We start from the raw sequence: 15,133 nt of genomic DNA, 5'->3' as shown, positions 1-15,133 counted from the left end.
TTCCACAGTGTGGTGCGTACCTCCCAACTAATACCTTTCCAAAGAAATATGCCCCGACCTCCAAAACTAACGGTCTGGGCGAGATTGCAGCTGGCTAATCGTTCTCAAACTTATGGTAGACGTGGTTTTGACCATCTAGCTGCCATAATAGGATTCTGGTCTCATCAGTGAAAAGAACATTTTTCCAGTTGTCGATATTAAACTGAATATGTGTTTTTGCAAATTCTAAACGACGAGCTTTATGATTTTGGAGAAGACGTGGAATTTTGGCGGGGCGTCTGGGCTTTAAGTTTGCTTCTTTTAATTTTCGTCTAACTGTTTCTGAACTTACATTAACTTGTCTAACATTTAATAGCTCATTTATGAGGTGCATCGATGCCAATGAACGATTTAGTGTAGACATAAGAACCAAAAAACGGTCACCAAGTGTGGCTGTGCACCTCGGGCGTACTTGAGCAGGCCTTCGTACGAAATTTACTGATTCGCGGTACCTTTTTAAAGTATTCGAAACTAGATTGACTTCTCCTGAGACGTCGTGCGATATCTTTTTGTGCATATACTTCCTTGTACAAAATTACCATCTGTGATACTTTGGCTTTATCGCTGTATCGAATTGGTGGCATACTTGTAAATTAAACTAAAAATAACCAAATTAGTATGATTTTTCCTTTACGTAAAGAAGGTTTTTTATAATAAAATGTACGAATGACACTAAACGCTGAATAAACATCAAAATAAAGGTCAAAATATTTCAAACCAGTTGAGTACATCAGACTACTATATGAGTGTCATCAGTAATATAAAATTGTTTTGAAAACATTGATTAATTAAATCTATCAAAAAATATAGATATTTTTTGATAAAAACATTGATAGATTTAATCAATCAATGTTTTCAAAAGTGAAATTTAAAACAAATTAGTTAAATTGGGAATCTTCCAGCGTTCTGTGTTTCTATATTTTTTGCTGTTATATTTATTATATTAATTTTTTGATGTTTCTTTCCAATAACAACATTGTAATGCTACAGATCTTTTAAAGGTAAGATCATTTACTTAATTGTTTTTTCATATTAGATGTATCGCTATTTTTTTATATTAAATTAAACGGTCATATACCTTAAAAATATATATATATATATATATATATATATATATATATATATATATATATATATATATATATTCGAATACATATAGATATATCCCAAGATTAATGGATTCCTTCACGCCAACTCGATTTTAGATAAGGTCACTCAACGTTTCACCAAATTCAGGCAATAACGAATTTAATAACAGAACAATAGAACAAAAGAAGTACTGTCCGTCGGTATTCTTGGATGGTATTACGGCCTTGTTTGGCATAATGTACTGGTGCACATTAAATCTGCTCGACAATGAGTTCAAAATGCTCGACAAAAAGTAAATGATGAGTCTAGATTAAAATTTTCAAACAAGCCGGGAGTTCCACAAAGTGGATAATCCTACTGCTCAAACCATTATGAGAGCCTTTGCGGATGATAATGCCATTCTAGCAGTTCATAAAGATCTAGCCCAACACTGTTGGGCAAAGGTTTACCCAAACTTATCTTTTGGGCTTATGCAGGATGGAAGAAAGGAAATGTTTTTGTTATGTTAAATTTGAGACACTCTGTAGGGAGGACCAGGTAAAGGGCGGATATACATTGAAATCAGGTTGTATTCTCATGTTTTATGAATCATTAGTTTTTTTTTTAATTTCCCTGATATCTTTGAAAACAAATGAAAATAGACGGTTTTATTCTTCAACTTGTTCCTCATAGTGCATAATGAAATGCCTATTTCCAATGAAAAGCAAACTATAGTAGAGAAGGGCAAATCAGAAAAGACCCGTGTCAAAGAATCTTCAGAAATATCCAACTCATCCGCATCTCAAAATTAAATTTAACGGGCCACTGGTCAGCAACAACGAAACGACGTCGTAGTTACTAAGCTAAAGCTAGGTGACAATCGAATCTCAAGTTATTCAGACATTTTTTGGTCTTGTTCTTTTGAGGTGAATGTGAATTGTAAACTTACTGATAATTATACCGCTAATATTGACCCGAATCTCAAAGATGACTCGAAATTCCCATCCCTAATCTCTAAACGAGAGCTACACTGCTTGACAATCATGTCAGTTTTGTGAAAGTTCGATCATTTGAGAATTGCCTTTGTATAACTTTTTATTGTTGTTTATTTAGAATATGGAACGGGCTAGAAAATGCCTCGCGACGAATGTGTTCAAGCGGTAACATAACATAATGAGGGATTAAGCTATCGTGTCATTGGTTTGAGAATGGGATTTGCGCATACAACCATTTCTTATATTGTCAGATACTTCAGGGAAACTAATAATTATTCCATACGAACACGGCAAGGTAGACCTCGAGTGACTACAGCTATTCAAGATCGATACATTAGACTCCGTGCTTTGAAGGAACGATTCACCACATCTAGGAGTATTTTAATGCAGCTCGCAGCAGTTCATCATGTCCAGCCTAGCCTTGATACTGTCAGAAGACGTCTTTCGGAAGGGAATCCTCATATCAGAGTCCCAGCTCGAGGACCTGCGTTGAATGTAGACCATCGCAGAAATAGACTACAATTCGCTAGAGAACATGTGAACTGGAACATCTAGGACTCGGAAAATGTTCTTTTTACGGACAAGTCTAGGTATTAAGTAATAGAAGATCTGAATACTTTTAAGATTACCAACTAGAAAAACCAAGCAAGGAACTGATCAGAATGGCAGAAAATCATATCCAAGACTCAAAGACCAAGAAGGTTTGTTGAGCTAAAAATAATTAATTTGATTCGTTAATATTTTTGTTCCACTTTTGTTCCTTAATATTTTGTTCCTATGAACAAAATAACGAAAACAAATAGAAAATATGGACTGGATATAAACACCAGCAAAACCAAGTTAATGATCATCAGCAAGGAAAACATAACTGGAGCAAATCTGTATGTGAACCAAATGAGAATTGAACGTGTCTCACAGTACAACTACTTGGGAACTATAATCAATGAGTCGTGGGACAATACCAAGAGATTAAATGTCGCATTGGAAAGGCAAAAGGTGCATTCTTGACTATGAGCTCTGTGTTCAAGAGCCATGACCTCACCCTAGAAACAAAAATAAGGCTTCTTAAATGTTACGTGTACTCAGTGCTTCTGTACGGAGTAGAAACGTGGACATTGAAGGCGGAAACTTTATCAAAACTTCAGGATTTTGAACTATGGTTATACAGAAGGATCCTGAAGACACCGTCGACAGACAAAGTCACCAATGAAGAAGTACTACGGAGGATGAACACAACCGTGGATTTGGTCAACATCGTGAAGGGCCGTAAGCTGCAGTACTTGGGACATATAATGAGAAATCAAGGCAGATATGAGCTACTCCAATGCATTTTACAAGGTAAAATTGACGGAAAAATGGCCCCAAGACGAAGAATATCATGGCTTGTTAGAGAGCATGGTATAGAAAGACCTCAACAGAATGATCGCCAACGTTCGGAAAGGACAGGCACCCTAAGAAGAAGACCTATTCTATTTGTTTAATGTTTACATGAATTAATATTGTTAATGTTTCTTTGCAATTATCATAAATTTGGTTTTCTTTGTATTTAATAATTCAGATTTAGACCAAATTCTTCACTTGTTTCTATTACTTTACCTAGTAATCTGCAATCTAATACAATACTCTCTTAATAGTTAATTTTATTCAAGTTGTTTCATTATTTCAGCAAATTAATTCAAAGCCACAGACAATACTATGTTTTACGCTTATGTTTTGTTGTTTTGTCTGTAATTCTTCTGAGATATATTTTTAAATTCCGACATTCTCCTCCAGGAGATTGCATTCTTTCAAAAAGGCTGAACCAAAACATTTTGTTACATTAAAAACATCAAAATAATTGGTAGTCCGCCTTACATCCCTGATTTAGCATGAAGTGATTTTATCCCAAGTAACAAGTAAATATTCGTCAACGCCTGCAGATACACTTAATGTCTTTCAAATGTACGATTGAACTCATTTGAAGTAGAATAGAAGCATTAAAAATTAACTAAAATGTGTTCAAAGTGTATTAATCTTCATGAAAAGTATTTTGTAAAAAAATATATTTATTTTTAATTGCCCGCCTCAAAACTTAAGCTGTAACGTCCGCATTTACCTGCATGAATCCTTTTGTGTGCAATCATATGGCTAATAAACTTGGTATGAAATCCACACAAATCGCAAGACAAATTCTTCTCTGTTGAATGGTTCAGGAGATGGGCTTCCAGATTTTGGCCGAATTTGAATGATTTTGAACAATGTTCACATTTGAAGGTTTCTGGTGTGTGCATTTTCATATGAGAAATGTAGTTCTGTTTCAAACGGCATTTGAACGTACAAAATGTGCATTGGTAGATGGATTCGTCGAGATGATGTGCACGATGACTGATTAGTTTAGATATTTGTTCCACGCTAAAGTTACCTTAAAAATAAAATTTATTTAAGATCATGGAAGTGTGGAGTTTTACGATTTTTGATAAATAAAAATGGTGGAAACATTAATTTTATTATTATTAATTAGTCTTACAGAAAGTCTTTGTCAAAGTATAGTTGATAATCAATTATTAGAGTCTGTAACGAGTCCGTCACCAGCGACACCAAGTGGTAAGATTTTGAAAATTATATCCACGCATCTCCAAATTTTCTCACTTGTTGATTGATAGCGACAGAAAGAGGCCGATTGAGGTAAGGCGGTCAGGTGTGCTGGTGTCCAGTTTTCAATAATATTTAAGTTTAATTTTATTTTGAAGGAAATTATTTAATTAGGAGGAGTCCCTTAAGTTGTTTTGGTTTGTTTTTCGTGTGTGTACCTTTAGTTTAAAGTGACCAAAGGACTTCGCCAAGGCTGCTGCATTGCACCTACAGTCTTTAAGATTTATTTGGAGGGGGTTTTGGATATTTGGAAAAGAAAATGTGAACCTATGGGTGTTAAAATTGGTGACCATACACTGTACAGCTTGCATTTTGCTGATGACCAAGTAATACTTGCAGAAGATCAAGATGATATCCACTACATGTTACGAAAAATAGATGAAGAATATACTAAGTGGGGCTTATCAATTAATCCATCAAAAACAGAGTACGTAGTAGTGGGAGGTGAAGGAAAGCACTTAGAACTAGGAAGCAAACAAATTCAAAATACTGATAGCTATAAATATCTCGGTGTAACCATTACAAACAATGGTCGGAATACAAAAGAAATAGCTACTAGAATTGGTCAAGGAAATTCAGCAATACGTCAACTGAATAGTATACTTTGGAATAACCACATCACCGGAAACACAAAAATTAGGATATACAAAAGTATCATAGAAAGCATTGCTACATATGGTTCAGAGCTTTGGGTAATAAATAAAAATGACGCATCCAAAATAAAAGCAATGGAAATTAATTATTGGAGAAGATGTTGCCAACTTACTAGAAGAGATAGAGTAAGGAATACTGAAATCAGAGAGCGTATGGGCATAGACATTGACGTCCTGGAAACTATAGAATGCAAAAGGCTGAAATGGTATGGCCATGTAGAAAGGATGAATGATCAACGATGGCCAAAGAGAATGTTACAGTGGATCCCCACCAACCGCAGGAAAAAGGGAAGACCAAGAAGATCGTGGAGACAAGAAGTAAAAGGTGCAATGGAAGATAGGGGTCTACAAGTAGATGACTGGAACGATCGCAAGCGTTGGAAGCTAGGTTGCGAGAAACGGCGACAGCTGTAATAAACTCGTTATATATATATATATATATATATATATATATATATATATATATATATATATATATATATATATATATATATATATATATATATATATATATATATATATATAAATATATAACTGTTTTGGATGGGTTGGAGTCAATAATAGGGCTATTGGTTAACTATTTTTTTATTCTCGAGCTTTCAATTGTGTTTACAATTATTATCAAGAGCTAAAAAAGACAAAATACTTACAAGGTTAAACTAAAAAGAAAAAACAATTTTTGTTAACTTACCAAATAAAAATTAGTTTGGTAAGTAAAAATCACTGCTTACATGTTCAAAATATTTAATACAAAAATGTTTTTATCTAATAAATGTTTCTCTGAAAATTTTTTATAATTTTGAAAACATTTTTTTTTAATATAAGAATAATTGAATTTATAAGTAAGTTCAAATAGCAACCAATTACAAATAGCCTCAATGTCATAAATGCCAACATAAAATTTTTATTTTTGACAATTATATTGCCAAAAGTAAAACTTCGTTTAAAACATTCTTTTTTGTTTAGTAACAAAAAGAAGAAGATTTATTCACCCTTGACAGATGTCTGAAAGAATGTGACAGATATATGGAGAATTAAATATGACATTTTACAAGTTTTATATATAAATCATAAAGAAAGAATATAATTATAAATTTTGCTTAAATTTTGAATTTCAGATCTTTTGTTTAAACTCTTATCATTTTTGCTAATACAAACCATTTCCAAAAAAGTCCTTTTAAATTTATTACTTTCACTACATAAAATTTTAATGTTATCAAAATCCATAATATGGTCTAATATTATGGATTTTGATTATATATATTATTATTATTGATATAATAATAATAATACAAACACTAAAGGTTATTGACAATATAAAAATAGCAACAAAGAACATCAAAACTATTTCATCTTTATATTCTAAAACTAAATATCCTATAGACAAATTTGAAAAAACGAATTTAGTATACAGCATTAGTTGTACTCAGTGTGAGGCTGAATATGTTGGTGAGACCGGAAGAAATCTTTCAAATCGCATTATTTCTCAAGACCATATTATGGATTTTGATAACATTAAAATTTTATGTAGTGAAAGTAATAAATTTAAAAGGACTTTTTTGGAAATGGTTTGTATTAGCAAAAATGATAAGAGTTTAAACAAAAGATCTGAAATTCAAAATTTAAGCAAAATTTATAATTATATTCTTTCTTTATGATTTATATATAAAACTTGTAAAATGTCATATTTAATTCTCCATATATCTGTCACATTCTTTCAGACATCTGTCAAGGGTGAATAAATCTTCTTCTTTTTGTTACTAAACAAAAAAGAATGTTTTAAACGAAGTTTTACTTTTGGCAATATAATTGTCAAAAATAAAAATTTTATGTTGGCATTTATGACATTGAGGCTATTTGTAATTGGTTGCTATTTGAACTTACTTATAAATTCAATTATTCTTATATTAAAAAAAAATGTTTTCAAAATTATAAAAAATTTTCAGAGAAACATTTATTAGATAAAAACATTTTTGTATTAAATATTTTGAACATGTAAGCAGTGATTTTTACTTACCAAACTAATTTTTATTTGGTAAGTTAACAAAAATTGTTTTTTCTTTTTAGTTTAACCTTGTAAGTATTTTGTCTTTTTTAGCTCTTGATAATAATTGTAAACACAATTGAAAGCTCGAGAATAAAAAAATAGTTAACCAATAGCCCTATTATTGACTCCAACCCATCCAAAACAGTTATATATTTGTTCCAAACGAGTCACAAGTACTTCTTTTTTCTTATTCTTATATATATATATATATATATATATATATATATATATATATATATATATATATATATATATATATATATATATATACCTTTAGTTTATTATAGGAAGAATTCATTTTAAGTTGGGATTTTTTGTTTGTTGAAAAAGGTGGAAGATATCTTGTTAAGTTTCGTCAATAATTTTGGTTTTTCTACATGATATCCAGGATTGGGTTTTACATTTTTTTCCACGTGAGGTCAAGTTCTCCACCGGACCATCCCCAAGGACAACCTACGGAAACCGATAGGAAGATCTTCCTACTCAATTAGTGTGTGGAACACTTTCTGTTCAAGTCTCAGTTGTATTAGCATCCTCTTTAAGGTTTAACTTTTGCTTTCTTTTCTTTAATTTAAATTTTATATATCATCTAATAATAAATACCTGTCATTTTTTCTAAATAATATTTGAATAACTAATTTTAATTATTAATTGTCGACCAAGGTATGAGGTCATAACCCTCTCTTTAAATCTCCCTTTTGTGAGGTTTTTGTGTACACATACAAGCAGAGAGTTATCAATAGTTTTCAATACCATCAGGAAAAATCAGAAAAAAATAAAAATTTTAGTAACGACCATAACTTACTGAACTTTGCCTGTATCAGTTGTAGGGTAAACTGAAACTACACCCGATGCAGCCGGTTCCAAGCCCGAAAAAAAGAGGAGGGGCAGAGGACACCACTATATTAAAAATCCATATGGATATCTCTAGTTACCCATCATGACAAATAATGTAAGGTCACTAAATTTAATGATCCTGGGAATTGGAGATCAAGATCCGACAAGGGAGGTATATTACAAGTAAATATGGGACCTCCCGGGTCGTCAGAAAGCGAAATTATCATGAAAAATACAACCTTAGAATTTCAACCCGGAATGTACAAAGTATGTTAATAATAAAAAAAAATCATAATGCCATTCAGGAAATGGAACACCTACACATCGACATATTTGGAATTAGCAAAATGCTCTGGTGTGGAACGGAGCACTGTACAGTGGAAGATCATCTGGTACACTACGCAGCTATTGACGATCCAAATCATTAACATGGAGTTGCGATCATTTTACATAAGTAAAAATACAAGACACCGTAGTATAGAGGAGTATAGAATGTGGATCAGATCGTTACTTACTTAAATCTCGAGCTAAAATTTCCTGTATACAAACAATCAAATATCAACCGAAAACTAGGAAATAACTAAGAGGGACACAAAGTTTAATATAAAAGGCCTTTACAATAACAGCATACGAAAACTATATCAGAACAGACTAGACTAGACCTTAATTGTGCATGTCTGTGAGGTCATGGAGTTGGGATGTCTACATTGTAAAATGGCGTGCATTCTATCCTCCATGCTATAGCATGCTGGACGAGCCATACAGTATGTAATCAACACCCCGAAGTATGAGCAAGAATACAAAGTGTAGATACTCATACGCTTATGAAACGCACCTGGTGCATCATAAGGGCTTTACATTTTACTCTTTTTCAACTAGTCTTGAATGAAATGTCTTTAATCTTTTTTATAAGCGTCTCTTGGCTAACTCTTGTTTCTACCGACCCCGAATGGCTATTAGGTTTCCGATTACAGACGGGTCACTATATTTCTTTCTACCACATACCCTTCTTCAAAAAAAGTCAGGGTAGCCAGACATGGCGATAGGTTGGACAGTGGCAGCTGGTTGTTCCAAAACTGGTCATGCGGCGAGAATGATAGCCACAGAAACGGCACATACACAGCGGTGCAGAAGACAATGGGAAACCACTGCACTATTTTCCCAAGAGAATTTCTTCCCATAACGATGACAATTTCAGTAAGTGAAGATGAGATGTACAGCGATCCGACTCACGCTCAGCGCCACCTCGGTTCCGAGTCGAATGGTGTGAAATACGCTACCCGCTGCCAAGGTATGAGGGACCAGGCAACTGGCAGAAATTGTGTGATTAAATCCAAATTTTCACTCAATTTAAGAAAATTGGTACATGGAACGTTCAGGGCCTGATCCAAAACACTGGAAAGTTATACAAAAGAAATGGCAGACCACAATCTTTCGGTACTGGTACTCTCAGAAACTCACTGGAGAGGTAAAGGGCATTTTAAAACAACTACTGGTAACGTCGTCTATTTTTCAGGCCCAGATAACACAAGTACAAATGGAGTCGCTATAATTGTACCCTCTAAACTGAACGATTGCATAATTGGATATAATACGGTTGATGACAGGATAATATCAATTAAAATGAGAATATCCACCAATACCCTACATCTTGTCTAGATGTACGCTCCTACAACAGCTGCACAAGAAGAAGACATCAACAGGTACTATGGTCATCTGGAAGAAACTGTTAGTGAACTAATCATAATTTTAGGAGACTTTAACGCCAAAATAGGGTCATCTAATGAAAATATTAAAGGAGTGCTGGGCAAAGATGGACTGGGACAGAGAAATGAGAATGGCGACACCGTCTAGTGTAGTTCTGTGAAGAACAATATCTTACAATTACAAAAACGTTCTATCAACATCATCCACAGAGATTATACACATGGCGCAGCTCAGATGGACGAACAAAAAATCAAATAGACTACATACATCCTAATAAGATCAAGATGGAAGTCGTCGGCCATCAACTGTAACATATTCTGGCGCAGACTGTGGAAGCGATCATCAACTCCTGGTATTGAACGTTCGACTTCGTTTTAAAGAAGACCCCTAAGAAAAGACATATCTCTAAATCCATCAAAAATCAATGTCTTCCAACAAAACCTAGAAGAAGCTCTTTCTTTAGACCAAGTAGATAGTGACCCTGAGAGCACTTGGATCTATCTCAAAGATAAGGTAATCGAGTCTGCAAAAGACTGTGAGGCAGCGGTTTCCACTGGCCGTAAGCCGTGGATATCCGATAATACGTGGACTGTGATTAATTTCAGAAAATAACATAAAACTAGGTACGGAACAGACGATGAATACAGAGCTTTATCGAAAGAAATCAGAAAGCAGTGCCGCAAAGACAAAGCTGATTACATCTCTCAAATATGCAGAGAGATAGAGGAACATGGCTGAACCGAGGGATTTATTTCAGAAGATCAAACTCCTTACTAAAAAATTTAAATCTCAAACATGATCTGTAATAGATAAGGAAGGTAATCTAAAGACCGATACTGACGAAATATTGGAAACATGGCGAAACTACTGTGGTGAGCTATATAAAAATAACGAGGTACCAGCAGAAAATCAATGGCCCTCTGACTACCCTAGAGAACCTACTATCTTACTCGCTGAAGTCAAAGATGCAATTAAATCGCCAAAGAGAAATAAATCCCCAGACATTGATTCATTACCAGGTGAAATAATACAGTTAATAGATAACAATTTTTATCTGTGTTGCTGTTTGGAGTTCAGGAAAATGGCCATCTGCCCAAAACTACTCAGACTACAGATGTAAAAACTCTGGAAGACTGTTTTCTTTAATTTACAAAATATCAAAAACGTTATCGTATATGGTTTCGGTCATGACTAAAGGTTCTGAAACATACTAAGTTACGCATGGGCCGGTAATACAGATCCAATGCTTACCGACATTGGCGCTATTTCTGGGTCTATGTCGACGCATGCGAAGTGTCCGTCTGGTTTGAGTGCCCGATGCTCTAAAGTGGGTGATCGACGAGCGAGCCATAATACCGCGGTTTTAAGAACGACGGTTTTACTCGCGGCTCGTTAGTGCTGATCGACTAGCGAGCAAAACAGTCATTGTCAACCGTCCACAGCTAACACGTCGTGTTCAACTGAAAGTGAAGCTTTATGTTACCTCGCTATAGTAGTGTTGCCCAAATGCAAGAACAAGACGAGACTTAGACAGTCTTGGTCTTGGTCTTGCGCCAATACACCTGGTCTTGGTCTTGGTATTGCACTCCTGGTCTTGGTCTTGGTCTTGCAGCAAGAGTCTTGCAAGTCTTGCAGTTACCCATTAGCCTATTGCTATTTATTAAACGTTACTTTAGATCTTAGAACAACGTAACGGAGTCAGTACATTTTAAGCTTGAATTAACACAGCCATAATAAAGACCAACCTAATTAATAAATGTCTAAACAACTGACATCGGGTGGGGTTTGAAGCCACGATCTAAGCGTACCGTGCCTATGCTCTAACTAACTCAGCTATCTACCATGCCCCACAGAAGTCAATCCGTTGCTTAATAAATAAACGTTTGCATTTACTAAGCTTACATGTGCTAAAACATGGTTAAAACACAAAAAAAAACAAATTAATGAAATAAGCATGCCTGTATTTTAAAGAACATTATCTGCCTAGAAAGAGATTGATGGACATGATGAGCAAAAAATCCACATACATGTATCAAGGGCACAGATTTTTTAGGTGATAACAGATTTTAGAAGATAACAAATTATAATCCACTTATTAAAGCAAAATAAATGTTTTTAGAAATCTTATCTCTACTTTTATATAAAAAAACTAACTTGAAAAAATAAAGAATAGGTAAAAAAGCAATGACAATCAAAAGAAGTTATTTTAAATTAAGGAGATACCTACTTAATAAATACATTAATTTACCAAAATTTAGTAGGTATATGATATATGTAATTGGTAATAAGGAAATAAGTATATTTTTTTATATGTCCACTTTTACCAGCGGTTATTAAAAAGCTTGTGATATCTCCACCGAATTTTGTTTTTTCAGGAAGAAATATTTGTAATTCCTTTTTGTGAAAAGATATTAGATGCTTCCTTAAACCTGACGTGTTTCTGTTGTTCATTTTCATTTCAACCTTTCTATGTAGGCACAATTTACACAAACCAATTAGGGATGCATGAATTATTTCGAAAAACTCATCAAATTTGCTTTTAGGTCTTTTAGATCTATAACTCCAACGCTCACTACTCCGACGGGAATTATTTGAATCTTTGTCCCTCATGTCAAATTGTAAATTTTTCAACAATTATTATATTAAACTCAAAGTAAAGCTCAATTGGAAATGAAGTTAAGTAATGTCGAAAAAGTAACTACGATACTACTATTACTTTATGTTCGTTACTATCCAATACCTTAAGTATCTAATAACAAACCGAGAATTATATATCGTTACTTCGTTATTCTAAATACTTCGGTATTTTGTTATGGTAGGCGACATTATCTGTTATTAATTTTGTCTCGTTACTTTCGAGCTCTTTCAGCAAATTTTGTTTAACCGAATGATCTCATCGCACACTCAGCAGAAACAATTTATAGTCTTAGGCCGATAAGATTTGTTTATTTAGATTCCTCCTGACTAAACTATAATGGGAAAAAAATTGAATTATTAAGTGGGTGTCCGTAACAATTATATTTTTTATTAGCTAGGGTGACATATTTTAAAAAATATCGATACGATATTACTGTCGGCGTCGCAATGCAAAAAGATTATTTTTATGATTAGAAGGCGGCTATTCTTAAAATATGGACAATTAATTTCAGAGCCAAGAAGTCGTGTACTGGAAAAGAATGTACAAAATATTTTATTTTGTAATCTCGACCTCTGAGCACGTGTCAAATGTATTTTTTTAATGAATATTTTGATTCGGTATGTATGTTTATGGTATTGTTTGTAATGCGCATTAGTTCAGTTTTTCAAATTTTTATTACATTTTTTTTGCGTCTCATTAAGTCTTTAAGCCTATACCCGAACTACTATACTTGCTAAAACCACATTCAGTCCTAACTGCAAGACGCAAGAGTCTCGCAGGCTTAGTCTTGTTCTTGCTTAAATCTTGCACGGTCAGTATTGGTCTTGGTCTTGCTAAAATTAGGCAGTCTTGGTCTTGGTCTTGCAAAAACGCAAGAACAAGACCAAGACTGCAAGACCAAGACCGATTTTGGGCAACACTACGCTATAGCATACTACGAAATTACAAAAAAAAAGCGGAAATGTCCTAGACGTTGGGTATTTAAAAGTTTAACATATGCGTTAAGTCGAGTTGTTTTGTTTTTGTATTCTGTAGATGTACATTTCCATAAACAAACACAGTCTCGTAAACAATATATAAATTCTAATAAAAAGTCGTAGCTGAGAGTTCGCATATCCATGATTAAAAACTGATCTTTTCACTTCAACGGTCGCTGAAAACTGCCGGTTTTGCTCGCCAGTAGTGATACACGCGCGGTTTTAAATGATGAGCCAAGTAAAAAATAAAACAAACTGACGAGCCGCGAGCCAGGCTCGTCGGTATATAAAACCGCGGTATTGCAATGATACACTGACGAGCTTTACCGACGAGCCACAAAACCGCAGTTTTACTCGCCTGTCGATCATGGCCTTAATACTACCACCATACTTGCATCGGCCACGTCTACACTTTAACCCAACTAAATGAAAAAAGAATCATATTGAATATTAAAGAGACCAACGGTTTTCCCTTATTCGTAATTCTTTTGTGACTGTGAAGATACTTCATTTTTTATTAGCACGGTTATTCCACTTTCTGTATTGTTGATTACCATTGTAACCATAGATATTATTATCATCGGCGAAACTAATGGCAGTCTAGGATAGATATATTTACGAAAACCAGTTAAAAGAGGCATACCCGCACCGATCGTAGCAGAAGGCCAGAGATGTCCCGAATCTTCTACGTGATTCATCACCGACCAGGCAGGTATCGAATACCGGTGAAACGTCGAATCTTTGCTAGAATTCTCTCGAACATTTTTGAATGATTATATAAACTGGATTTTATTTTATAGAGTTAATCTGTAAAATAATTTTAAGAAGTACCTAATTGGACAAGTAAATAAAAATTTCGTTTTACTAGTTATATATTGAAACATAAACCGTGTAAAAAAATTAAACTAAGTTAAAAAACTTACAAAAGTCACACTTGAAGGGTGGTCCACTAAAATGTGTTTTCATATGATTTAAGTAATCCCCATGATACTGGCAAACAAACGAACAGAGACCACATTTATAGGTGACATTCTTAGCATGACTTAGTGCTAAGTGTTGTTCCAATAACAAACTGTCATTGATTGTTGTGAAACAGATCGGGCACTTTATACCCACTTTTTCATCGGTATCAACCATCACTATAACAAAAAAATATTATTTATAACTAAACTATTAACACACAGGATAAAGCTGTAGCTGTTTGTTAAATAATGAGTTATAATTGGTGAAATGGATTCAGAATATTGGTTTATTTAATTCCATTCTAAATATTTATAATTCCTATACTTGTATATCATACGTACTGAATACTAACTGTTTAAAGTTCAATGGCTATGAAATTTCTACCCTTAAGACGCAGTTTGTTATTACGTTCTCAAAGTCAAGCAATTACTTACTGTTTTCGAAATATTTTATTGGCAAAAAAAACTGTTTACAACTCTACAACTACAAAGTGTAGTATCAACTACACTCAAAGAGTTTTATATAAATTTATTAAAAGTTGAATACTTGCAAGTGGTAATTTCATAAATACTTCTCCT

General features: G+C 33.8%; 1 protein-coding gene across 2 annotated transcripts in view; it reads right to left on the bottom strand.

Moving 5' to 3' along the window:
- LOC140432354 (uncharacterized) overlaps window positions 1-15,133 on the bottom strand; it is a 44,029-nt gene that overhangs the window by 10,083 nt on the left and 18,813 nt on the right. For both annotated transcript variants that reach the window (XM_072520195.1, XM_072520196.1), the window contains exons 5-6: window positions 14,516-14,731; window positions 4,198-4,503 (exon numbers count right to left, since the gene is read on the bottom strand). In XM_072520195.1, the coding sequence (XP_072376296.1) occupies window positions 4,198-4,503; window positions 14,516-14,731 (522 nt within the window). The remainder of the gene's footprint in view (window positions 1-4,197; window positions 4,504-14,515; window positions 14,732-15,133) is intronic.

This window comes from Diabrotica undecimpunctata, chromosome 1 (genome assembly GCF_040954645.1).
Source record: "Diabrotica undecimpunctata isolate CICGRU chromosome 1, icDiaUnde3, whole genome shotgun sequence".
Classification (NCBI taxonomy): domain Eukaryota; kingdom Metazoa; phylum Arthropoda; class Insecta; order Coleoptera; family Chrysomelidae; genus Diabrotica; species Diabrotica undecimpunctata.
This window is presented reverse-complemented; position numbering and strand designations above follow the sequence as displayed.